General features: G+C 52.2%; 1 protein-coding gene across 1 annotated transcript in view; it reads left to right on the top strand.

The window, feature by feature from the left end:
• Window positions 1-24,883, top strand: part of KIRREL3 (kirre like nephrin family adhesion molecule 3) — a 141,923-nt gene that overhangs the window by 47,562 nt on the left and 69,478 nt on the right. The window contains exons 7-8 of the mRNA XM_060105276.1: window positions 15,251-15,400; window positions 20,204-20,353. Of these exons, the coding sequence (XP_059961259.1) occupies window positions 15,251-15,400; window positions 20,204-20,353 (300 nt within the window). The remainder of the gene's footprint in view (window positions 1-15,250; window positions 15,401-20,203; window positions 20,354-24,883) is intronic.

Here is a 24,883-nt window from a genome sequence, read left to right as displayed (position 1 = left end):
GCACAATGGAATACTACTCAGCCATAAAAAAGGAACAAAATAATGCCATTTACAGCAACATGGATGCAACTAGAGATTATCATACTAAGTGAAGGAAGTCAGAAAGATAAAGGCAAATACAATATGATATCACTTATTGTGGAATCTAAAATATGACACAAACGAACCTATCTACAAAGCAGCAACAGATTCATATACATAGAGAACAGACTTGTGGTTGCCAAGGGCGAGGTGGGTGGCGGGGGGTTGGGGGAGGGATGGACTGGGATTTGGGGGTTAGTAGATGCAAACTATTACATATAGAATGGATGGACAAGAAGGTCCCACTGTACAGCACAGGGAACTATATACACTGTCCTGGGATAAACCATAATGGAAAAGAATATAAAAAAGAATGTATATATATGTATAAATGAGTCACTTTGCTGTACAGCAGAAACTAACACAACACTGTAAATCAACTATACTTCAATTTAAAAAAACAAGAAGAGTGGATTGTATTTAGGCTCTAAGAGGGGAGAAATTCAGGACATTGCACTGAGATGATCTGCTTCCAATCAAGAAGGTCTTCAGCAGCCACGAGAAGATTCTTCCATAAACACCAGGTCTGAGTTGTTGTCCCTAATGCAGCGTTTAGTGAGTGACCCAGAAGTAACCCGTGCTTCAAGGCCAGGCTGCCTCAACCACAGTGTCCCCTGGATCCCCAGGCCTGCTTTGCACCTGTCAGTGGGACACAGCAGTGTTACCCTTCCTGGAACACCTGGAGACCAGAAAAACTTCCCAGGTCCTTCTGATTCCGGGAGCATTTAACAGAGGGACCTTGGGGTCCACTGCAGGGGGCCAAGGGGCCAGACTCTGTCCTTCCATCTCCACCCCAGTTCTGTCTCCAACCACATTATACACCAAGGTTCCACACAAGATTCCATCAACAAAAGGGTATGTGCACTAAACAAAGTGTGGGAGCTACTGACCTCATCCAATATCTTCACTGTGCAGCTGAGAAAACCACGGGATGCTCAGAGACAGACAGCAGCTTGACCAAGGCCACACAGGGACAGAGTCAAGATGGGAAAGAATGCAGTCCCTCTGAGCCTGGGCTGTTTGCATACAACAGTGCTTCTCAGATGTGGACCAAAAACCACCTGGGAAGCTGTGAAAATCCAGACTCCTTGGCCCAGCTCAGACCCACCATCTTGAAATTTCTGGCTTGAAGCCCAGGAAACTATTTTTAGCAAGTTCCCCAGGTGATTCTCATGCATACAAAAGTTTTAGAACAACCCGCAACTGGCAAGGCCTATACCAGCATAAAAATGATTTTCTTAAGATGTTTGGTTTTGTTTGTTTGTTTGTTTTGCGGTACACGGGCCTCTCACTGTTGTGGCCTCTCCCGTTGCAGAGCACAGGCTCCAGACGTGCAGGCTCAGCGGCCATGGCTCACGGGCTCAGCCGCTCCGCGGCATGTGGGATCTTTCTGGACCAGGGCACGAACCCGTGTCCCCTGCATCGGCAGGAGGACTCTCAACCACTGCGACACCAGGGAAGCCCTAAGATGTTTGTTTTTTTAAAAATGATTTAGGGGCTTCCCTGGTGGTGCAGTGGTTAAGAATCCACCTGCCAGTGCAGGGGACATGGGTTCGAGCCCTGGTCCAGGAAGATCCCACATGCCACAGAGCAACTAAGCCCGTGTGCCACAACTACTGAGCCTGCGCTCTAGAAAACATGAGCTACACCTACTGAGCCCATGCACCTAGAGCCCATGCTCCGCAACAAGAGAAACCACTGCAATGAGAAGCCCACGCAACGCAATGAAGAGTAGCCCCCGCTCACTGCAACTAGAGGAAGCCAGCATGCAACAAAGATCCAACGCAGCCAAAAATAAATAAAAATACATTTTTAAAAGGGATTTAGGACACAGATATTCCCCAAATAAACCAAATGGTCTTAGGAGATTTGCTTTTACTTCCTTGTGCCTCAGTTTTATTCTTTTGGGCCTTAGCCCCACCCCCCAACAAAATAAGGCTTTGGATAAATCAGAACACAGAACATTAGAGCTGAAAGGGGGTACCTAAGGGATTGACTTCTAGTCTAAACCCTGCATTTACAGATGGGAGTTGAGTCTCAGAGATGGGAAGGGTCAGGCCCAAGAGCACACAGCTAAGAGGTGGCCTACACAGCACCAAACTGGTACCTTCTGGGCCTGGGTGCTCATGGCTTCCAATGTCCGGACAGCATCTCTTATAAAAGGGAACAAGACTCGCTGGACTTCCTAAGGTCCGGGATCCGTGGCCCCGCCTCTAGCTTAACCCGGTGGTTCCCAAGCTGCTGTGCTCTAACAGGGCGCCATAGGAGCTCTGTCTGCCTGTAACTGATGCCTACAGCTACCTCTCAGGCTAATGACAGTCCATCACTGCTCTTCAGCCCCACTTTCTTTATTTCATGCTGCTCCCTACCCTCCCCCAACAATGGTTCAGTGAGCACATATTCCAATCCCAAAGACACAAGAGCCCGAGACTCAGAGAAATAAGGGGGCTTAGCCTGGGCCCCTGGCCAGCCAGCAGGAGGCCTGAGATGACCTCCAGCATCCTAACCTTCAGAGGCTGCCCGAGCGTCTCCCATCTCTACCCTCCCCCATCGCCACCACCAAAGCCCCCACTGCTCTGCCCTTTCCATCTCAGTCAGACTCCAGGATGACCGCAGGCAGGGATGGATGGGCTGCTTCACAGACACCGACGTGCCAGTATTTCCAGCAGCCCTTATCAGTGTCTTCTTGGCATCCAGAACTTGGCTGAATGGATGGAGGATCACCTCTCCCAGCCACTAAGGAACTCAAGGCAGGCTCGGGCTGGGGCTACAGGCTGAGAATCAGGAGGCGAAGGATTTAGAGTGCCTTTGGAGTCACCCTGCCTTGGCCAGCCCCATTGTTTTTCATTAGAGCCCCACGCTGTCCAGGATAACCTTGGCAGACTGCGTGTCCTAGGGAGAGCCATGTGAGGGTGGGAGAATCACAGGCTGCCCGGCTGCCCCAGCTCAGGCAAGGAACGAGGTGGGAGAACGTGCCCACAGTACTCCTGCCCCTCACCCAGCCCCGGGAAGAGTAGTCACTCTCTCCCGTGTAAGCCCCAATAAAAATTCAGCACAATTTTTGGAACGTTCATGATATTGGCAAGCTTCCCCTCACCTGTGTTTCAGAGTCAAGGCTACCAAGAGCTGCAAATGGCAATGCTGGGGTTGAAAGCGTGTCCCAGCAGAGATCCAGGAGAAACAGACAATGAAGGAAGGAGATTGACCTCTTTCCATCCCAACAGGGCTCTAAGCCTGTGCAAACCTTGACAGGAGTTGGACGTGCCACCCGAGGCAGCTGCCCCCGATACTCCCAGCCTGGAGCAACCGTGTTCCTCTTCATCACATCAACACCTATAACTTTCCCGATTTGCAGATGAGTTCTCAGGTCAACACCCAATGAGAGGACACGTAGTGAAAACACTTCTCCCACTGCCTGAGCCATAGTGATGCTCAGGAAGTGTGAGTGAATCCCACCTTCTTCCACCAGACCCAAGGATCCAACTACAACCAGGGCATCTTCTCTCTTCTCCTGAGCGATTCCGGGCCCCTCTCCACAAACGTATTTACAACTGAGTTCACTGCCCGCCCCCAAACCTGCTTCTTCCCCTGAGACAGCAGTCACCCATTCACCCCGTTCTGCAGGCCAGGCAGAGGGGGGCCTTTAGCCCTCCAGCCTCCTCGTCCCACATCAAGTGCTATCGATTCTACCTCCGTTGGCTCCTAAATCCATTTCCTTCTTTCCATGGCTGCCGCTTCAGCCTGAGCCCTTATGAGCAAAATCCTCCGGATCAGTCTTCCTGCCTTCAATTTATCTTTCTTCATCCACCCTCCTCACTGTGGCCACTGTGATCATTCTCAAACTCAGACCTGAGCCTGTGGGTCAAAACCAGTAATGATTTCTCATGAGTGCAAACTTCTCAGTGTGCATCCCAGGGCCTACGTAGCTGGACCTACCACGTTCTCTCGATACACATCCTACATGCACAGAGGCCACGGGCCCATCACCCCAGGCTCGCGGTGAGAGGGCATGCAGGACCCTGTGCGCTTTCCTCAGAGTGTCCTGTTCATTCTCACAAACAACCCAACAAGCACGATTACCATCTTATGGGAAAACTGAGGTTCAGAGTAACTAAGAAATTTGCCCAGGGATGCACAGCTATAACAGCTAGAGCCAGAGATCACGCCTGGATCGTGTGGCGTCCGTGCTTTTATTCCCTGAACGCGTTCTGACCTCCTCGCTTTCCTTACGCCGTCCCCATCCCAGGGAACATTTCCTCCTTGCCCTCATCTTGCTTACCCTTCCAGGCCATTTCCGAAGCCAGCCCTTCGGCAACTCCTTTCCCCATTCTCCCAGAAGGAAAAATCTTTCTTCCTTGGGACTTTCTTCTTTTATTATTATTATATAAGTTTCAGGAGAACACATAGTGATTCACAATTTTTTTATTATTATTAGTTTATTTATTTATTTATTTATTTTTGTCTGCATTGGGTCTTCGTTGCTGCACGTGGGCTTTCTCTAGTTGCGGCGAGCAGGGGCTACTCTTCGTTGCGTTGCGTGGGCTTCTCATTGCAGTGGCTCCTCTTGTTGCGGAGCATGGGCTCTAGGCGTGCAGGTCTCAGTAGTTGTAGCACGTGGGCTCAGTAGTGTGGCTCGCGGGCTCTAGAGCGCAGGCTCAGTAGTTGTGGTGCACGGGCTTAGATGCTCCGAGGCATGTGGGATCTTCCTGGACCAGGGCTCGAACCCGTGTCCCCTGCCTTGGCAGGCAGATTCTTAACCACCGGGCCACCAGGGAAGCCCTAGTGAGTCACAATTTTTAAAGGTTATACTCCATTTATAATTATTAAAAAATATTGGCTATATCCTCTGTGTTGTAGAATACATCCTTGCAGCTTATTTATTTTATCCACAGTAGTTCGCACCTCTTAATCCCCTACCCCTCTCTTGCCCCTCCCCCCTTTTCTCTCCCCACTGGTAACCAATAGTTTGTTCTCTGTATCTGTGAGTCTGTTTCCGGTTTGTGATATTCTTAGGACTTTATACCTCACTTGGGGAACCTTTTATTTTAGTTCCCTGTGCACACATTTGTCGCCTCCAGACACTAAGCTCCTTGTCGTGCAAAATACATCATTCCCTCCTCTGCATCCCCACACCTGGCCAGGGGTCTTGGAGACTGATGGGGTGGGACCTGCCCCTGTGTGTGGCCAATGGCACATCACTGGTACCATTACACCCCATAATGATCAGTTTTATTATTAGGGGGCTAGGACATAACCCCATAACCCCCAATCCCGCTCTCCTGAGTAGGTCACAACAGGGCATTCCAGAAATTCCCCAAAACTCGTTCTCCTGCATTAAGAGCTGGCCCTGTGCTGAGCCACAGGACAGCAGCAGAAGTCAAGACTTGGGCCTCCAGGCGCGATCTGAGCCACCTGCCCTGGTCCTTTCCCACCCGCCTGGCACTGCTGGTGTCAGCTGAGCTCTGGGATGGCCCCTGCCTCCCCTCCCTTCCACCCATCTGTTCACTTCTTGGACCCTGTGCAGCTTCCCTTAATCTCATAAGAGGCAATTTGCGTGCTCTGGGCTGGGAAAAACCTGGCAACAAATAATCCCCGGTACAAGTATTCTTAAGCCTTCCCCAATTGGTCACTAATAGCAGAGCAGACGGTGACATTTGCGCCTTTTCTGCATGGCTGACCAGGTAGCTCCAGGAGCCTGAAGCCAGTAAAGGCAGGGCTGCAGGAGGCTTAAATGCTCACCTTTCTCACCTGCATGACTCATGGGAAGGAGCAGATTCTAATCGGTCCAACTTCAGATTTGCAAAGCCTCCTTTCCCATCCCTGGGACCCCTCGTGGCTCCGGTTTTAATAGTCCTGGGCTCAGGAAAGACTCACAAATAGTGATGAAAACTAGAACAAACCTTTATGAAACACCTTGTGTGTACCCAGATCATTTACACATGTGGCCCCTCAGCCTCACGGCAGCTTTGCAAAGTAGGTGTGTCACCCCCATTTTACAAATGGGGAAACTGAGGCTCAGAGTGTGTGAGGAATGTGCCCCACAGCATACTGCTAGTGACAGGGCTGGAGTTCCTTCCCAGGCCCGCCTGGTTCTGTGTTTTTTCCACTGTCCAGGACTCAGGCCCTGGCAGGTGACCCGTTATGTACTCAAAGTGGGTCCCTGAGGTTACCCGTCACTCACACCTTTGCTTGTAGTTTCCCTCCCACAGAAGGACATCTTTCTTCCATCACATCCCCGTACCCTGATTCCTCCTCCAGGAAGCCCCTCTGTTTCTCCTCCCCACCCCTACGCTTGCAGCCGGCCTTTCTTAAAGCCCAAAAGAACTTTACATGACATCTTTATGAGACCCATCACCTTCTCCCTCACGGTCTAGGAACTTGGGTCAAGTGCGGCCGTGCACAGACTCTCAGTAAGTTTTGCTGAATGTCCTGGGAGTTGCAGCAAGCAGGACTTCAGCCGGGCTGCCCCGCATTCAGGAACTGGGGTGGCAGTGACGCTCCCAGGGCATCAGAGGAGTCCTCACTCCACCTGTTCCTGGACCCCTGGGCATCCCCGGGGCATCACTCAGCCTCTCCCTCCTTGCCGTTCCCTCCCCGCTGAAGGAGCAAGTGAGGCTGGCTGTGCCCTGGGCTCCATAAAAGCCAGGCAAGCTTACCAGGTGGCCCTGACATTCCTGTCCAGGTCTGGCTGGGATTAACCCTAAGGGCAGTGGTCACCTCCCCTCCACTTGCTAGTGGAGAAAAGGCCTGGCCAGAGTGCCCAGAGGGATGGGAGGAGGAGGGTGAGCACACTCCACACCATCTCCCGAGGGGGGTTGCAGGGGATATGGGGACCTCAGCACCCCTGCTCCCCGCATCAGGCTGCGGTGCAGAGTCTGCCCCGAGGCTGTCTCTCCTGTTACACTAACTAACCCCACACCCCTCGCTCTCTGCACTAGTGCATGCGGACCCCACAGAGAGCTGCCTCTCGTACCAGCATGGGACCACCTGCCCACCAGATCAGTGACTGGGGAGAGGTACAGACACATATGCCTGTAGGGGTGGCAACAAACTGACGACACTGCAGTACCAGAATGTGTCCCCAGAAGATCTGGGGTTGACAATCATCAGGGGCAGGGATGGGTGAGCGCCAGGGTCCCTCTGAGCCTGGCAGGGAGGACCCCGGCCAGCATGGGTGTGGCTCACTGGGCCTTCTTCCTGCCTGTTCTACACACACACACACACACACGACACACACGCACACACGGGCACAGCCAGAGTCAGGCCGCAGCACCACGGGCGCCTGGAACCTTAAAGCCTTAAAGATTGTCCAGACCACAGTCCCTTCCAGTGGTCTCCACAGTGACCCTGACAGCAGAGGGAGGCCTTGGCCTTCTCAGCCTACATTTTAGTCCCAGAAAAAATTCCACCACGCCCCCTCCCCCAAAACTCTAAACCAGAGGCTTTCAAAGATTCTGAAAGAATAAGAAGAGTTTGTTCAAGCAAAATTTTAAGTGGTTGACAAGGAACAGAAGCAGAAAAGGTCTGGCTGGAGAAGGGGTGAGGCCTACAAGTCAATTCATTCAGCCCCACAGACACACACACACACACACACACACACACACACACACACACACGTGCATACACCATGGCAGCCAGGCCCCTGGAGTGCAGCTGTAAAGGCATCACTCAGGGTGATCTGGCCCTTATAACCTCAGCCAGCAAAGTGCCTCTTCCCTCCCCAGGAAGTAACTGGGAATTGCAGGAGGACCTCAGATCGGGGGCCAGAGGTGTGTGAGCTCCTCGAGACTCACGGGGTGTTCAGCGTTTTAAATGTTTTCCTGGAAGACAGTGGGGACCTCCCCGAGCCCGATGGTGATGGTTCACTCCATGCTAAGGTGTGCTGCGAGTCCCCAAAAAGAGACTGAGGCGAGGGGCTGGGCGGTCAGGGGTGGCCCCTTCGGAGAGCCTGGTGGGCTGAAGGAGGCGAGGCAGAGAGCGGGGGGTGGGGCGCCTTGGAGAACAGTCTAGAGAAGTCACGAGAGAGGTGCTGAGCAGAAAGCAGAGGGCAGGGAGCAGCCGGCAGCAGGACAGGGCAGCAGGGCTGCAGGCGGGGAGGCCCCAGGCTGTGCTGGTGCGGGGCGTGGGGGACCCGAGCCCTCCGGGGCTTCTCCCGCCTCCCCTGCCCCGCCCTGGGCGAGGCTGCACCCGCACCTGTCCCTCCCAGCGCTGAGGACATGAGGGTCTTCCCCCCACCCGCCGCCACCCCTACGCCTCCTCCCCCTGGCCACCGTCAGTGGCCGCCTCCATCCCACTCCTGACTCAGAGCCCGCCCCGCGCCCCGTCCTTCCAGCCGGAAGCAGCCCCCGCTCCCTGAGGTTTGGAGAGAAGGCTCCAAAGGCCCCACCGGCTCAGACTTCGGACCCTGCCCCTCACCTGCTGCTTCACTCCTGCCTGCTCACCCCCAATCCTGACTCAGCAAACCTTGAGCGGGTCACGTTCCCTTTCCGGGCTCAGCGGGGACACGCAGACTCCCCCCCCCCCCCCCCGCCCGCCTCTGTGCTGTAGCGGTCTGCGGCAGAGTCGGTGAGAAGCCCTCCTGGCCCGGGCAGGACACGGCAGCCTGGGCATGCCGGGTGACACGCAGGCCGGGGCAGTCAACTCAGAGGCTCTGAAATGGCCCCGGGACCACGGGTCCGCAGGGCCCTTCCCTTCCTGGGACGGGACCATCCTCCCAGGAAGGGAACGAGAAGGATGGCCTGCATCCACCTCCAGGATCACATCCTCCTCCCTCCAACTGGTCAGACGTGTGAGAGTTCCAGATGCGTTTCCACCCGGCCCTCTCCTTTAACATTTCCTCGAGACTTTTCAGTTCTGGCCAAGGACGAGGGGAAGAGGTCTCAGGTGGGTTCTGTGAGCTCCCCGAAGCTGAGGTCTAGTAGAGGACCTCGGGATGAGGCTCTGAAACAGGACTGCTGGGCCTGCCGCTCCTTCCCCACCGCTCAGCACTCTGGGTCCCCGTACGGCCTCATCTTCCCGTGGGTCTCGTTTTTTTCATATTTCATAGGACTGACTATGGAGAGAATTCAACCAGATAACCTCTTAATACATGGTTTACGTTCAGTGAAAGTCAGTTATTATTAATTCTATATAATAAAAACACTATGAATAATATATAACTAGTTATATAATAATATTTATATAACAGTATTATATTAATAATGACTAGCTGTATAACAACACGTACCGATACATACTACACCTCCTTTCTGTTGAACACCCACCCCCATGGTGGCCAGCACTGGAGTCTACTCTGAACCTTAATTCCACTGGGAGGAGGCTATGTAAGCTTAGGGAAGAACCAAGAAAGCACTTTTTCTCCAAAGATCCTCTGCCTCTCTTTAGATGGTCTGAGGGAGCTGCTCAGTCAGTGGGATGAGTACTTGTTTGAGAATCAAAATCCAGGTGCCAGGCCCTTAATTAAATAGCCAATGTGGGAGCTTCCCTGGTGGCACAGTGGTTGAGAGTCCACCTGCCGATGCAGGGGACACGGGTTCGTGCCCCGGTCTGGGAGGATCCCACATACTGCAGAGCGGCTGGGCCAGTGAGCCATGGCCGCTGAGCCTGCGTGTCTGTAGCCTGTGCTCCACAACAGGAGAGGCCACAACAGTGAGAGGCCCATGTACCGCAAAAAAGTAATAATAATAAATAATTTTTTTAATTAATTAATGAATTAATTAAATATGTCCCTATTTCCACCTTCCCAGAAAAGAAGAGTAAGAAAATGAATGAGTTAAGATCACAGAGGATAACCTCTAAAAAAAAAAAAGCCAACGTGGGATAGTGGAAAGAAAACAGGGTTTGCAACCAGAGACACTTTCATTTAAATGACACCTGGGCACACTATGTGACCTTGAACTACACCTGAGCCCACTGTGTGACCTTGAACTACACCAGGGCCCACTGTGTGACCTTGAAGTATACCTGGGCCCACCGTGTGACCTTGAAGTATACCTGGATCCACTGTGTGACCCTGGGCCTGTCACTTCATTTCCAGGAGGCTCAGTTCATCTGTAAACTGTGGGTAATAACCTCTAACTAGTATTGTAGTTATAGCCTCCATGAATAACTCAGTTATTTTTGTCTGGTAAAGCCTGACTCCTTAGGACGCCGGCCCTTTGCCTTTATTTCTCACCTCACTGCTCCTGTGTGGTGTGCTCAGCACAATATCTGTCCAATCAGTCATTTATAATGTAAAAAGCGTCTTTCTGCAGTGACCACAGATCTCGGGAGACAAAGCAGAGTAGGTAAGCTTCCTGTGCCACAGGCGAATTAAACCTAGGCACTCAGAGCACAAGATGGAAAGGTCGCTGTAGCCCTGCCCTCAAGGGGTTTACCCTCTAGTTCTTACTTGCTTTTGGTTCTTTGTCACCTAACATACAGTAGGTGTTCAATAAAGGACTGAAGATATTAAGGGAGATGGGAAGGAGGAAAAGGGGTCCGCGGGGAGGAGGAGAGAGAGAGAAGACCGCCTCCTGGTGACGGGAGCTCCAGAGGTACAAGTGAAGGTCATGGGCTGAGCACTCAGCCTTCAGAGACGGGCAAAGCTGGTCAGGGGGCCTGAAAGAGGGGCGAGTTCCAGGAGGGTGGAACACTGAGGACTGGGGCCGGGGACCTCAGTGAAGAGCCAGCCCAGGGTTGCTACTGCTGAGCATCCAGGAAGCAGGGCGGGGTACATTGTGGAGAAGCTTGTAATGCAGTCTGGAAGGTCAGGAAGTATCCTGCAGACAGTGGAGAGCCACCCCCCATAAAGGGAGAGAACATGAGCTAAGTGGTGATTTAGGAAGAAACATTCAGCTCAGTGCTTAAAAGGATTCGTAATCTGTTGAAAGAACCCCAGTTGAGATAATGAGGGCCTGGGCTTGGATGGTAGCTGCAGGAATGGAGAGGAAAGGGTGGATCTGGGAAATATTAAAGGGGGGAAGGCTGGGCCAGACTTGGTGATGGTGACAGATACATGTAACATGGAATACTATTCAGCCATAAAAAAGAGTGAAATAATGCCATTTGCAGCAACATGGTTGGACTTGAGATTATCATACTGAAGTAAATCAGACAGAGAAAGACAAGTATCAAGTGATATCACTTATATGTGGAATCTAAAAAAAAAAAAGATACAAATGAACTTATTTACTAAGCAGAAACAGACCCACAGACATAGAAAACAAACTTACCAAAGGGGAAGGGGGGATAGCAATAAATTAGGAGTTTGGGATTAACATATACACACCACTAAATATGAAGTATATAAACACTAAATATAAAGTAGATAAACAACAAGGACCTACTATGTAGCCCAGGGAACTATATTCAATATCTTGTTATAACCTATAATAGAAAAGAATCTGAAAAACAATATATAAATATATATAAAACTGAATCACTTTGCTGTACACCTGAAACTAACACAACATTGTAAATCAACTATACTTCAATAAAAATAAATAAATAAACAAAAATAAAGCATGAGAAGGGAGGTCACACGGGCTGCTGGGCTTCACACCAGGAGGACGTGTTTGGAGAAAATGGGAAACTGAAGCAGAAACCTGGGATGGTGTTGAGTCCACAATGAGAGGAGGACACTGGCTAATGCAATACACACTGTGCTCAGATCAGAGCTGCCGGATGTGGGGAACCCAGACGTGCTCACCTGCAGGGATGGACCAGGTCGCATTCACCCACTTCTCACCAGACAATGCAGTTTCTGCCTCCTGGCAGGTCTCAACAAGTGTGTGTTGAATAAACAAAGGTTCTCAAGGGGCTTCCTGTCTACGCCATATACTGCCCAGGAGGTTATAGAAAATGATCATTTGCCTTTCACCTCTCTGGCCTGCAAAGCAGGAAGTGAGGGAACCGGTGAGGAGATTCTTTGGACAAGAACCTGCCCCCGTGGTTGCATGCCGCATCCCCAAGGGCTTCTGAGCCTCAAGAGGAGGCCTCAGGACCTGTCCCACTAGGTCCATCCCTCCACCACCTCGCCATCCTCTTGCACTGCAATCTTCATCTCCTCTAGAAGTGACCCCTGACTTAGGTTCTGCTTGAGAAAGCATCTCATTGATTCAAAAGAGAAAAGTGTTGAGTGGCTTGTATTTAATGCACAAAAATTAAAAGTATGCTGGGACTTCCCCGGTGGCCCAGTGGTTAGGACTCCATGTTTCCACTGCAGGGAGTACAGGTTCAATCCCCGTTGGGGAGCTAAGATTCCGCATGCCGCCAGGTGCGGCCAAAAAAAAAAAAAAAAAAAAAAAAGTCGTCAGAGCACTAACTACGCCCTCCCCCGAAATAATTTGCCAATCATGTCCTTTGGGGCAGCTTTATGAGACTATCCAGCGTACCTGTATCCCTCCAGAAACATTCTTTCCATAGAAAAGCCAAGGGGATCCAAACGAACAAAATGTGAAAGCCGAAAAGTCCCTCTGAAGCCTGCTAGGATGGGTCGGGAGACTCTAGTCCCCTCGAGGCCAGTTCCTACTTCCCTGCCCCTCAGGCTCCCTTCCGTCGGCCCCTACCCCAACTCCTGGCTCTGAGGCGGCCTCCAAGGTGAAATAGTGACCGCTTAGTGTCCACCTGCACGCCTGCTTCTGACAACCTCTCCTCCCAGCCCCTCCAGAGCCCGGTTTCCATGGTGACAGCCCCTCTTCTCCCTGGGGCACTGCCACACCCGTCACCCTTGTGCTTCTCACCCTCGCCCCTGCCCGCACCTTGGCCTGAGGATGCTTCCTGCACTCCAGCTCCCCGGGCACCCTCACCAACACCAAGAGGAAGTGGGACTGGGTGGGGGGGACGGGGGAGACCAGGCCAGTTCCCACCTCAGGCCTCCCTATTCATGGGCATTCTGGGGGCTCAGGCTCCACTACTGAGGGCCAGCTTCTCCCAACCCCCCAGCTCTCAGCTGACAACCTGATAACTTCTCTCTGATCACACAATCTTTGGCAGCTATTGCTGCTGTCTTGACACTGTCCTTGCAAGGAAGATGCTGAGATAGAAGAATGCGCTGTGAAATCATCATTAGAGCCTGGAGGAGGAGGCTGGGAGAGGACCGGTCTCCCGCTCACGCATCCTCTCTGCATCCCAGCCTCTCCCGCCCCTCTTTCTCCTTCTCTTCTCCCTCTGCCTTCTCTCCATCTCTCTCTTCCTCTCCACTTCTCCTCTCCTGCTCTCCTCACTCCCCTCCCTTTCTCCTCTCATCTCTTCCCTCCTTCTCTCTCTTGCTTTGGTGCCAGAAACAGTCTAATTACAACAGGGAACTTGAAGAGACAGGAAGGAAGAAAAAAAAAAACCCACACATAGCTGATGATAATGTCCTATGAAATCTGATTTATAACGCTCAAATCAGAATAAAAAGTGTTACTCTCACAATTCAGGGCCGATTTGATTTTTAATGAGATCCCTCAGAGACCCAGCCAAGATCGCATCAGGTTGGAAACTCAGCTACCTTCCCGCCTGCCACCAACTCTCCAGTGTGGACCTCTGTCTCTCCTCCACTGCCATCCCCAGCGCCCCTTGGAGCCACACGTTAGTGGCTCCCTTCTTAGGGCCATCTGCTGCTGAGAGCTTGGCCCTAACCGTGGTCCAAGCCTGGGGCTCTGTGCCCCCAAGTTGGACAGCAGCCAGTGTCCAGGACCTCTGTGGCCACCTCTGACTCTCTTCAGGTGGAGGGGCAGCCTGCCCACCAGGTCCTGTTTTCCTCGGCTGTGTATCTGCATCTGCAGAGCAGGGGGTAGGAAAGAATACAGGCTTAGACGTCACGAGCCCCAGGTCAAACCCCACTCATCAGCTGTGTGACCTTGGGCAGGTTACTTTGCCTCTCTGATCTGGGTGTCTTTGCTATAAAATGGGAATAGTCCTGCTCTGAAGTGTAATTACACAGTTACAGGAGGGACAGCATGGGAAGCACAGATGGTGCTGTGGGCCGGGAGCTCAGTGGATGTCAATGTCCCGTGTCCTGTTGTCCATTCAGCTGTGGCCTCCCAGGGAATGTGGGTCACATCACCCCCCTTCTTCAGCAGTCCATCCAGGATGAGGCGTAGTGACCTGCATGCAGTAGATGAGAACATGGTCCTTAGAGCCAGAAAGTCTTGGATTCGCTGCCCTGGTCCTGACGCTAGATGCTCCCTGGACAACTTATTTAACCTCTAAGGCTCAGTGGGCTGAGTCCCTGTGAAAAGGGGTTAATAAGGCCCCACACAAGGGTTGTGGGGATGTGACAGCCACAGAGAAGGCCCACAGGGCATGTGGTGAGTCATTAACATGCGCAGCTCCTGTTACTATTTTGTTACCTCCTTGGGCCTCATTTCCTCATCTGAAAAATGGGGATAAAAAGAGTACCTGCCTCATAGGTTGTTATGAGGATGAAAATATTAACAGGCTAATATTTTTAAATCTTGGAACAATGTCTGGCCTATTGTACCCAATGTGGGTGTCTCTGTTTAACAAAATATGAACTGCCTACCTTAGATGGTTCAGGGAGGTGTGTATGGGCAGGTGTGGGTTCACACTGATGATTTGCTCCCAGTGACAGAGAGGCTGGTGCAGGGTCTGCTGCAGGAAAGAAAGGGACAGGAGACGATTACCTGCTCACTCAACGCCACCATCCCTCACACTCCACCACCCCTCATCCCGCCAAATTTGGCCCTAGTCCCATCCTGGGAGCCACTAAAACGATGACATTATCGATATTTCTTGGATTCTCAGGTTTAACCAAAGCACACCACGCCCTATGCCTGTTGCCCTATTGAAGCACACCCCGCCCCCCAGAGTGCTTCCAACTGGGGGTCTCTCTCCTGCCTCTGCCCCCTTGTGGAAGTAGGCGCCAGGAAGTGGCGTTAAGGGGAAAGAGGAATAACACATGCCAAGTGCAGTGGCACATGGCCCGTTTGGGGGCTGGAGGATGGCTGGAGCACAGAGTGAGTGCACTGGGGATTGATGGGCAGGGAGCCTGCAGCCAGGGCGAGATCCTGCAAGCAGGGGATGGAGCTGGGGGCAGTGAAGAAGCCGCAGCTGGGCCCCAGGCAGGTAGGGAGGTGCTCTGGGGGTCCTTGTCCCCCAGGGCAGCCTAGGCTCTGCTTCCAAAGCTCGAGGGGAAGCCCTTCCGGCAAGACACTGACCGTTGCACTTGTTTCCTTCCTAGGTCAAGTGTACTCCTTCAGCCAGCAGCCCCAGGACCAGGCTGTGGTATCGGGGCAGCCGGTGACACTGCTGTGCGCCATCCCTGAATACGATGGCTTCGTTCTGTGGATCAAAGACGGCTTAGCTCTGGGCGTGGGCAGGGACCTCTCAAGTGAGTATCCCCAGACCTCCCCAGGAAGGCCTAGAACCCGCCCCTGCCCTACCCACCCACCCACCCCCTCCTAGGGAACCCCATCTTCAGCGGCATTTGGGGATTAAATCTCAGCTTTCATTGCAGATCCCACGGGCAGAGGCAGGCGAGGCAGGCCCTGGGTCCAGGATGCATAGGACTTTGAGGGCCCCTCTGACCTCTGGTGATGAATTATGAGTAAACCCTCCATTCGGCGGTCAGTCCTAAACTTAACACAGTGTTGCCCTGGAGGGTCCATTCCAAAGTCAAACATGATTCACATAAGGTCAGTTTTCCAGAAGGAAAGTGTTCCTTCTCCTGGGTCCAACACGTATTCCCCACTTAAGTCACAACCTTGTGCTTCCTTCCTTCCAACCATAAAGGGAGCCAAGTAGATTGAAAACGCGAAGAAGCCTGGTTGGGTTTAGGGGTCACCATGTGATGGGGAGAAAAGAAGACAAGTGTTTAAAATAAATTCCAAGCTTCGTTCAGCCCACCACCCAGGCTGGTATTCAGCAAAGATGCGCTGGTGGGCTCGCATGGCTGCTGAGGGCTGGCGTCTGTGCTGCCTGGTTGGTGCCCACGCCCCATCACCTGTTAGCTATTGTAAATGTCAACCCTTAAGCCCACACAGACGTTTTTCCAATCCATCCTCTCCCCTGGAAGAAAAAAGAATGAAATCATCCTCCTGGTCACTCACCTATCAGCCATTATTATTCTCCCCTGAGGAGGGTAGGCATGTGGCTGTTTGCTAACTTGGCATAAACTGTAACATGCAGAACGAGGAATGTGGGTATCCCTGTGGTTGGGGAATGTCTGGGGGTGGAGAAGGAGAGAAAAATATGTGTTCAACTGAGAAGCAGCTTTGCCTCTCTCATGGTGTTCAACTGCAGGAAAATAAAAATCGAAGTGCACTCAGGAACATGATGGTTGGGAAGTTAATATTTTAAAATGTGAGTTATGTCTTGCCAAAAACGTGTATTGAAATATTATAGCAATGGTCAATAGCATCACAGGGTTTGAGTGCTGCAGCCCAGCTGAGCATGGATAAAATACACAATCACATCTCCAAAATATACTGTGCTGCCAAAAAATTTAAGTATTGTGGGAACCAGCCAATTTCAGGGACTCTGAACCCCCTTACCACAGAGGAACGGGGGGAATAATACGATCTTCCCAAACCAAGTCCTTCACGCTCCACGAGGCTCTGAGCTGGCCCAGCACTGCTGCTGGTTAAGGAAGCTCTCTGGGTTCCCGGTCAATGGTTTTCAGCTTCCATCAGGGACTGGGGTCTTGTTGGGTCGGTGAAGAGGAAGCCCCAGGTCACAATGGATGGTTCATAGAGCGGTCACCGCTGCATGGATAATTGACCCTCTGGCATCCACTTCCATGAATGGCTTTCTGGGATCCAGCATTGGGTCCTGCTAAGTGCTGGAGGGCAATGGGCTCTGATGAACTTGACTCCTCTCCAACTTGACTCCATTGATAGAAAGAAGGTCAGCCCTCTCCTTGCAGAGCCAATAAACTCAAACTCTTGGTAACGTGTTTTCTCTGTATTTGATCACTTGTCCCAAAATAGCATCACGACGATAATGACAAATATATGCTCAATAAACACTGTTTGCTTGCCTGATAAGAAAGTGAGTATAATAGATCTCAATTCCGTTCAGGAAGTATTTGCCGAGCGCCTAACACTGTGGGGGAACTGGGGCCCCTGTTATGGGGTTTCAGCCGGCTACAGCTCTGCCCTCTTCTATTGTAAATGTGTAGCCCCATCCAGTCTACCAGAAATGATGCCTTAACTGAAGAGCTTACTATCTTTCTGGTCACCAAAGCTGGAAAAAAACAGTCGAAGGAAGTGATTTATAAATACACTCCCTCATACTGATGGAACATTTTTCTTCTAAGAAGCTGAAATATTTCTCAGACATTATCTCATAAATCTACAGTCATCCACGGGTAGAAAAAGAAGGCTTTTCCCCTTTATTTGGCAGGTAAATAAAATCGCAGCCGAGAAAGAAATTGATTCAAACAAATACCCAATCCCAATGCATGGGACCCTGGCTCCTAACCCCAAAAGCCCTTATACCCTGTCTGCTCTCCCTCCTCAAAACAGGGGCCTCTTTGGCTACCCTACGTCACTGTTATGTTCATTTAAACTAGCATTTATAGACTACTTACTGAATGCCAGGTACTTTACATAGATTATCCTATCTGATCTTCACCATAACTCTGTGAGGTGCTAACATTGTCCCCACTTTACCGACAAGGAAATGGAAAGGCAAAGAAGTTAAAGTAACTTACCCAAGACAACAGAGCTAGGCAGTGATAGAGCTGACATTGGAATCCAGGCAGTTTGTCTGTAGAACCCAGACTACCAATAACTTTGCCTCCCCTGGGAGTAGCAAGAGACAGTATTGATGCTGTGGAAGGAGTTAGAACTTCCTCAGAATCTGTGCTTCTGGGCCTGTGCTTTGCAAAGATGCTGCCAGTCCTTGGGATAGCACCACGGCTCGCTGCCTAATTATGCTAATACAAACAAACCCATCACTGATGTTTTCAGCAGCTTATGGGAGCGGAAGCCTGCTGCTGACGGCTTGCAAGTCAACAAAAACACAAGCTCCGGCCAAGATGCCTGCAGGAGACCAGGGACTAATCACAGGACAGTGGGATCCAGAGGCTAGGCTGGAGGGGCTAGGGGCAGTGAGCCAGCTACATTGAGGACAGCCGCAGCAGGGTGAGAGCTGGACTAGCACCCACTTCCAGCCCCTCACCCGGCCCTAGGGAGAGCCAACTTAACTTACCCGGGCTCCTTCCCAAAGCTCAGCAGAGGGCAGGAAGGGAGGGCAGGGGGGCGGCCGGGCTCTTGGGGGTACAGCTGATGGCCTTGTAGCATCGCCAGCCAGGCCTGAACAGCTGTGGAGGGCAGGACCACTTGATGGCATGATGGGGACAATGCTAGTCGTGAAAACGTGAGCCTGAAAGGCTCAGCCACACAGGATGCACCCCAAAAGCATACTGGGGAGTCTGGTGGAGGATCACAGCTACCGCCACTGACCAGAAATGGGTGCTGCTTAACAGCCCACCCCCAGGGAGCCCTGCCCCACCTCTGGAAGACCCTTAGGTTATGGGGGGTAAAAGGGGCCTAAGAGCACCAACACTTCTTCCAGGGTAGAAATCTCCTCTGCGGTATCCCTGACAGGCGATCATCCCATGTATGCTTGAATACAGCCAGTGACAGGGACCTCACTACCATCTCTGGCAGCCCAGATCTTTGTTGGACACCAGTAAATTGTTAACAATATTCTAAAGTATTTCCCCATGTTCATTCTGACCCTTGGTCCTAATGCCGTCCTTGGGAGCTACATGAACACATCTAACCCCCACTAAGAGACTTGGAGATACTTGAAGAGAGCTATGGCACGTCCCTCTGTCTCTGCTTCTGTCTCTTTAAAAGGCCAAATGTGGGCTTCCCTGGTGGCGCAGTGGTTGAGAGTCCGCCTGCCGATGCAGGGGACACGGGTTCGTGCCCCAGTCCGGGAAGATCCCACATGCCGCGGAGCGGCTGGGCCCGTGAGCCATGGCCGCTGAGCCTGCGCGTCCGGAGCCTGTGCTCCACAACGGGAGAGGCCACAGCAGTGAGAGGCCCACGTACCGCAAAAAAAAAAAAAAAAAATGGCCAAATGTGTCCAATTCCCTCCTCCTATGGCACGTTTCTGAGAACTCACTCTGCCCTAGCGAAGGCCCTTCAGAAAGAGGAGCAGCTGGGGCTGCTGGAGGGTGGATGGGCCTCTGAGGGGAGGAAAGACCCTGTAAGGCACTGGTGCGGGGAAAGCAGAGCTCTGGGAAGAGGACTGATGGAAAACAGGTCCTGCGGGAGAAACTAAGGAGGTCTAGGGTCCAAGACCCGGGAGAGAGAGAGGCTCTGCCCGTCCCGGCAGCCAGGACTCACGCTGGCATTTATATTCAACCCGCAGAGCATCAGGAAAGCTGCTTAATGATGTATGATTCTCAAGCTTTTATTTATCTGTTGTTCATTGCCCATGGTGTAATAAGCCCCAAATATTTAAGCATCCCGAGTGCCTCCTAAGTGTTTAATCAGGCCCTGGGGTTCAGGGGGTCATAGTAGGAATGACCAGAAAAGAGCCACTACAGTACCGTTCCAAGTGACCAGAGGTTCTCCTGGGAACTGGTGGGTGGGCCTCGGGTTCTACTTCCTGTCCATCCTGAAACTAAAGTTTTCCCCAGAGTGACTCCTGATCCTTTTCCAAGTTTTCTTTTTTTCCTTCTTCTCTCTCCTTCTGACTCTGTCTTCTCGGTTCTTACATCTCAGCCTGGGTCTCTCTGTCTCTCTGTGTGTCTCCTTATTAGGATGCATGTCTGCCTTACAAACCACAGTGCCGAGCGCGCTGCTTTCCAGGGTGACAGCCCCGCTGTGTCTGTCCACATTTAGCACCCCTATCTCTGCTGTCTCCTTCCCACTCTAATAATAGCTTCCCCAACATTCCTAAACTTAAAACCTACAGTACCCTTGTACACACACACACGCACACGCACGTGCATGTGCACGTGCACACACACACACGCTGCCCCAGCCCCCTGGGGAAACTCTCTTTTGTGCTCCTTATACTGAGATCAGGGCCCTGGGCAGTCACCTCCTGCTCTGCCAGCCCCTAGGACCAGCCCCGGCTCGGGTATCCCCCCCGTCCCCCGCTGTGCCTGTCTGTCATGCCCGGCTCCTCCACCCCCGCCCCAGCCCTCCTGATATGCCTGCCGTCTCCACAGGTTACCCACAGTACCTGGTGGTAGGGAACCACCTGTCAGGGGAACATCACCTGAAGATTCTGCGGGCAGAGCTGCAAGACGATGCTGTGTACGAGTGCCAGGCCATCCAGGCTGCCATCCGGTCCCGCCCCGCACGCCTCACCGTCCTAGGTAAGAACCGTCCGTACGCTGGGCTGAGGATGCTATGGGAAGCACCCCGGGCTCAGCTCCAGAAGCCAGGGGCCAGACCGGAGGGCCCTCCCCACTGGACAAAGCTCCCCGGCATTGTCCCACAGGGCTCTGACCACTGCTCGCCCCACTGTGTCAATCCCTCCCCACCCAAAGAGGGAAAAATGAAAGTTCCTGCCCTGGACATCAGAAGGCCAGCACCAGCTGACCTCTGACTTTGCCCAACCCCAGTGTGTTTGACTGCCACTTAAGGAGTTAAAAAGGGCTCCTGGGTGCTTATTTATTGAATCAGGAAACATGTTCTGCACACGTGATCCATGTGAGGTCCTGTGCTCGGTGACGGAGATCCAGAGAAGAAGGAGACACATCCTCAAGTCCCTTCTTTCTGAACTGCCCTCCCCTGGTACTGACAAAGCCCCATCTAAAACCCTCCCCTATCAGACTCAGCATGGAGCTCAGTTCACTCCATGACTTCAGCATCCATAGGGACCACCCCGACCCTGCTCCTTCCCACCTTTGCTGCTCCCTGGGAATCCCGGTTCTCAGGTGGAGGACCGGGCTGCCTACGTCATCCCCAGGGAAAGTCATTTCAGGTTCTTATGCTAAATCACACCTTTACCCCTTGGTCGTTCTCCATCTTGGCTTCCCAGGAGCCCAGCATCCCTGGGACATCCTCCTGAAGAGGTCCCCACTCCTTGACTCGGGCACACCCGCCTGAGACCAGGGGACGGGCTCATCTACCTCTCCAGCTGCCTCATCCCAGTTTAGAGTTCAGCCCCTGTCAACTGCCTCCTCCGGCCAGATGTTAGCCAGGGGCCAGGCCCTCTGGGAACCATGCCGGCCCATAAGTAATAATAGCTCACGTTTGCATAGCGCTGCACAGCAGCCCTCTCAGCACCTCCTCTTATGTTACCGCGCCTGTTCCGACGCCGGCCCGCGGGACGGGGATTGTGAACCCCGGTTGAGGGTCTGAGGCTCAGAGAAGCAAAGGGCACGCATGGGGGATGGCACCCAGGCAGCCAGAAGAGGGAAGTCCCGCCCACCCCCGCCTCCTGCAGCTGCTGTGAAGTTTGACAACAGGGTCAGCAGCTGGCATGCTGCCTCCTTGCTGCTGGCTGCTCAGAGGTGAAATATTTACGAGGGTGTCAGGTTATCTTCAGATCTACACGGCCAGCACACGGGGTAAACAGTCTCAAGCACAGCAGCAGACTGACCCCGGAGGACCACTTACCCAGCTCGGAGCTTGGCGTCTTGAGACGGGAAGGAGGAAGTGGGGGCCAACCTCAGAAACCCCCTTCCACCTCTCAGGTTCCCCCCACCTGCGATGGAAGGAATGAGAAAAATAAACCTGCTCTTGGAGGGTCAGTGAGTTGGGATTGACCAGGAAGTGGGCCTCCTGTGTTAGAGGGAGAGGCTGCCACCTTCGTCTCTCCTGAGATGTGGCTAAAATGGGACCCGGTCTGTAATCGCTGCAGGGATTGAGGGAGGAGAGAGGAGGATTCAGTGCCTAATATATTTTCTGATCTTTAAGGATTGCAAAAGGCCATATCGATTTGCTAAGTGGAATTGTAAGATCTTCATCTCCAGAGGTTATTTAGCACCACCCCTTCCCTTGTACCCCTTCCAGAGGGTCCCAGAGATGCTAAAATGAGAGGAACCTGAGCAGGGCCCACTCCTGACTTCACGCAGGACGGAAAACAGATGGAGACTCCTCTGGTTCTTAAGTTCACATCCTGGTATCAGAGCTTCAACCTGGTCATACCCAGCCAGTCACAGCCTCCCTTCCTCTCTACTATCTCAGTTAGGTGACAAAGTCCACATTATCCCAAATGTTTTACAGATAAGGAAGTTGAGGCTCAGAGAGGCAAAGGCTCTCATGGGAGGTCACACAGCTGAATTAGCCCTCAAAATAGACCCCAGATTTTCCAACTCCAAACCACTTATGTTACCTCGCCTGTTCCAATGCCGGCCTATGGGATGAGGATTGTGGCCCCAAATGAGGGTCTGAGGCTTAGAGGAGCAAAGGGTGCTCTCTGCCCGGTCTCCACATCCCTAAATGCCCTGAGGATTGCCTTTGTCTGTCTGGTTAAGAGCCAGGCTTCTGAGAGCAGGGCCTCTGGATCTGATCTGAACAGACTTAATTTTGTCTTGGGTCACATCTAAAAGGTGTTCACTCCCCCGTCTCCCTCTCCAGAGGCCTGGCCTGGCACTGGCTTCTGGCAGTTTGGGGTGGGAAATGTTTCACAAGTCTGGAGATCAGTTGAAGAGAGGGAAGGCAGAGTTTCCAGGAGACCCTAGCAGGATGGCCTGGGTGGAATTCCTGAGGCCAGAAAGGGAAACTGAGCTGGCATTTGTCCATCAGCCTTTCGTAAGGACTCCACAAAAACCACTCCTCAAGCTTCCCCAGGCTCTGCTACATTCCCCCCTGACTCCTCAAGGCTACCCTAAATCCCTACCCCTGAGTGGTCCTGTGGGTCCCAGCCCTGGCCTGGCCCTGCAGGACTCTAGCTGAGTTTCTCCATGGTATACAGCCCCACCTACTGCCCTGGAGGGAGGCCCTACAGGCAGAAGCTGACCCAGCCTTCTGGAAAGGGAGCCTGGTCTATTCATGGTGGTGGATAGACAGGGCTTCTCCTGTCCCAGCAGAGAGAGGGCTGTTTCTACCCTGGGCAGCCAGCTTCCCAACCAAGATCCCATCTGCTTTGCCATGACATCTCAGCCTGGAAAAATGTCCCAGCCAGATCCCCAAGGGGGGCGCTGCTTTCCCTATGTTCCAGGAATGAGAGAGCTTCCCTAATTTAGTCCATATTTGCCTGAGATAGATTTTTAATTAAATAAAGTAAGAGCCTGATTAGAACCTGCAGAAGTTGTAAGAGCAGAATCGGATGGTATTCCAGCAAAATTGCAAAGCAAACACTTTGGCTGGAACAGAGGGAGACCCCCCAGGGGTCTTCCATCAAAGCACCGAGTGAGAAGGGCAAATACGAGAGATTATATAGCCAACAGATGGGCACTGTTAAAATATGCAACTGCCGGCAGCCTGCTTAGAGGAGTCAGAGGGCCAGCTCAGAGTCTGCCATGCTCCAGGGAGGGCATGGGGACCCGGGCCCGGCAGCCAAGCCTAGAGTCACAGACACATTAATTAGCCTTGTGTTCCCAGCTCTCAGATGCAATCAGGCAAGGAGCAACTGTGAGCTGAGCATTTGCTACCTCAGGGAGACAGAGGGAAGGAGCCAGGGGACAGAGAGGAAAAAGGGGAAGGGTCAGATCCTGTGAAGCTGAGCGAGGAGAGGACTGGGTGCCCTTCCACCCCACAGAACACCTCTGGAATCATGGTGTCACGGGCAGAGCCACAGGCTTGGAGGCAACTGTCATGGTCCTGCCATTAACCAGCTGTGTGATCTGGTTACTCAGCCTCTCTGGGTCTCAGTGTCCTCATCTGTAAAATAAAGGTGGTGATAAATAAGATGACCCATTACTATGAAAAACCATCCAGCTCCCAGAAGGCAACGACTTCTGCAGTAAGGAGCCCAACTTGCTCTACCAGCTATTTTAGGAAAATCCCCCACTGGAACCCGAATTCATGTGGTGCCTGAGTCATAGACAGTAACTGATGAGGGTATTTTAGGCAACATCCCACTTTGAGGCTATAGAAAGGACCTTTCAAAGTCCTGCCCAGAGCTGGGATTCTGGCTGTACACCTTAGCCCCAGAGCCCGCCTCCACATCCAGCTTCCATGCACCCCCAGCCAGATCTGCCGGGATGCTGCTCAGGACCCCCAGCACGTGTGCAGAGCTGTGGTGCAAGGGGAAGAGGCTGTGCCGAGAACCAGAATACCTGCCTGCCACTTACTCACTGTGTGACCTTGGGCAAGGTCCTCAGAGCTCCCTCTGGGCCTCTGGTTCAACTCTATAACCAGTACTTAGTACAGGGTAGATACTCAGTAACGTTGGGGGTTTTTAAGGAATGAATGAATGAACGAATGAGTGATTGAATGAATGGATGGAGTTTCTGGTTCTTCATCTACAAAATGGGGATAATAAAAATACCAATCTCCAAGAATTGTTGCAAGCATGAAACTAACACACATGCCACTAAGTGGCATGCACTTTCAAGTTACACACCCATGCACACTGCTGCTTCTCCCACCTGCCAGAACCCCTGAGTTGAAAAATACCAAAACGGTTCCAGGGCCGGAGCTGTAAGGGTGATACTGCATGATGTGATCCTTCTAACTTCCTGAAAACCTGGAAGGCAGGGATTTGGGGGACCCAGAGCAGGAAGACTCGAGCACCAAGGATTTGATCGACACATATTATGTGCCAGGCACTGGAGATTCATTAGTAAATGAGAGAGAAAAGCACCCCTGCCCCGGTGGAGCTCGTGTTCTAGCAGAGAAAGACAGTCGATACATAATAAACATTAAGCAAGTACATTGTGTAGCTGTGTAGGATATCAGGTGGTAACAAGTGCTATGAAAATGAGAAAGCAGAGCAGAGTAAGGGGGATTGG

The sequence above is a fragment of the Mesoplodon densirostris genome, chromosome 7, assembly GCF_025265405.1.
Source record: "Mesoplodon densirostris isolate mMesDen1 chromosome 7, mMesDen1 primary haplotype, whole genome shotgun sequence".
NCBI lineage: Eukaryota > Metazoa > Chordata > Mammalia > Artiodactyla > Ziphiidae > Mesoplodon > Mesoplodon densirostris.
This window is presented reverse-complemented; position numbering and strand designations above follow the sequence as displayed.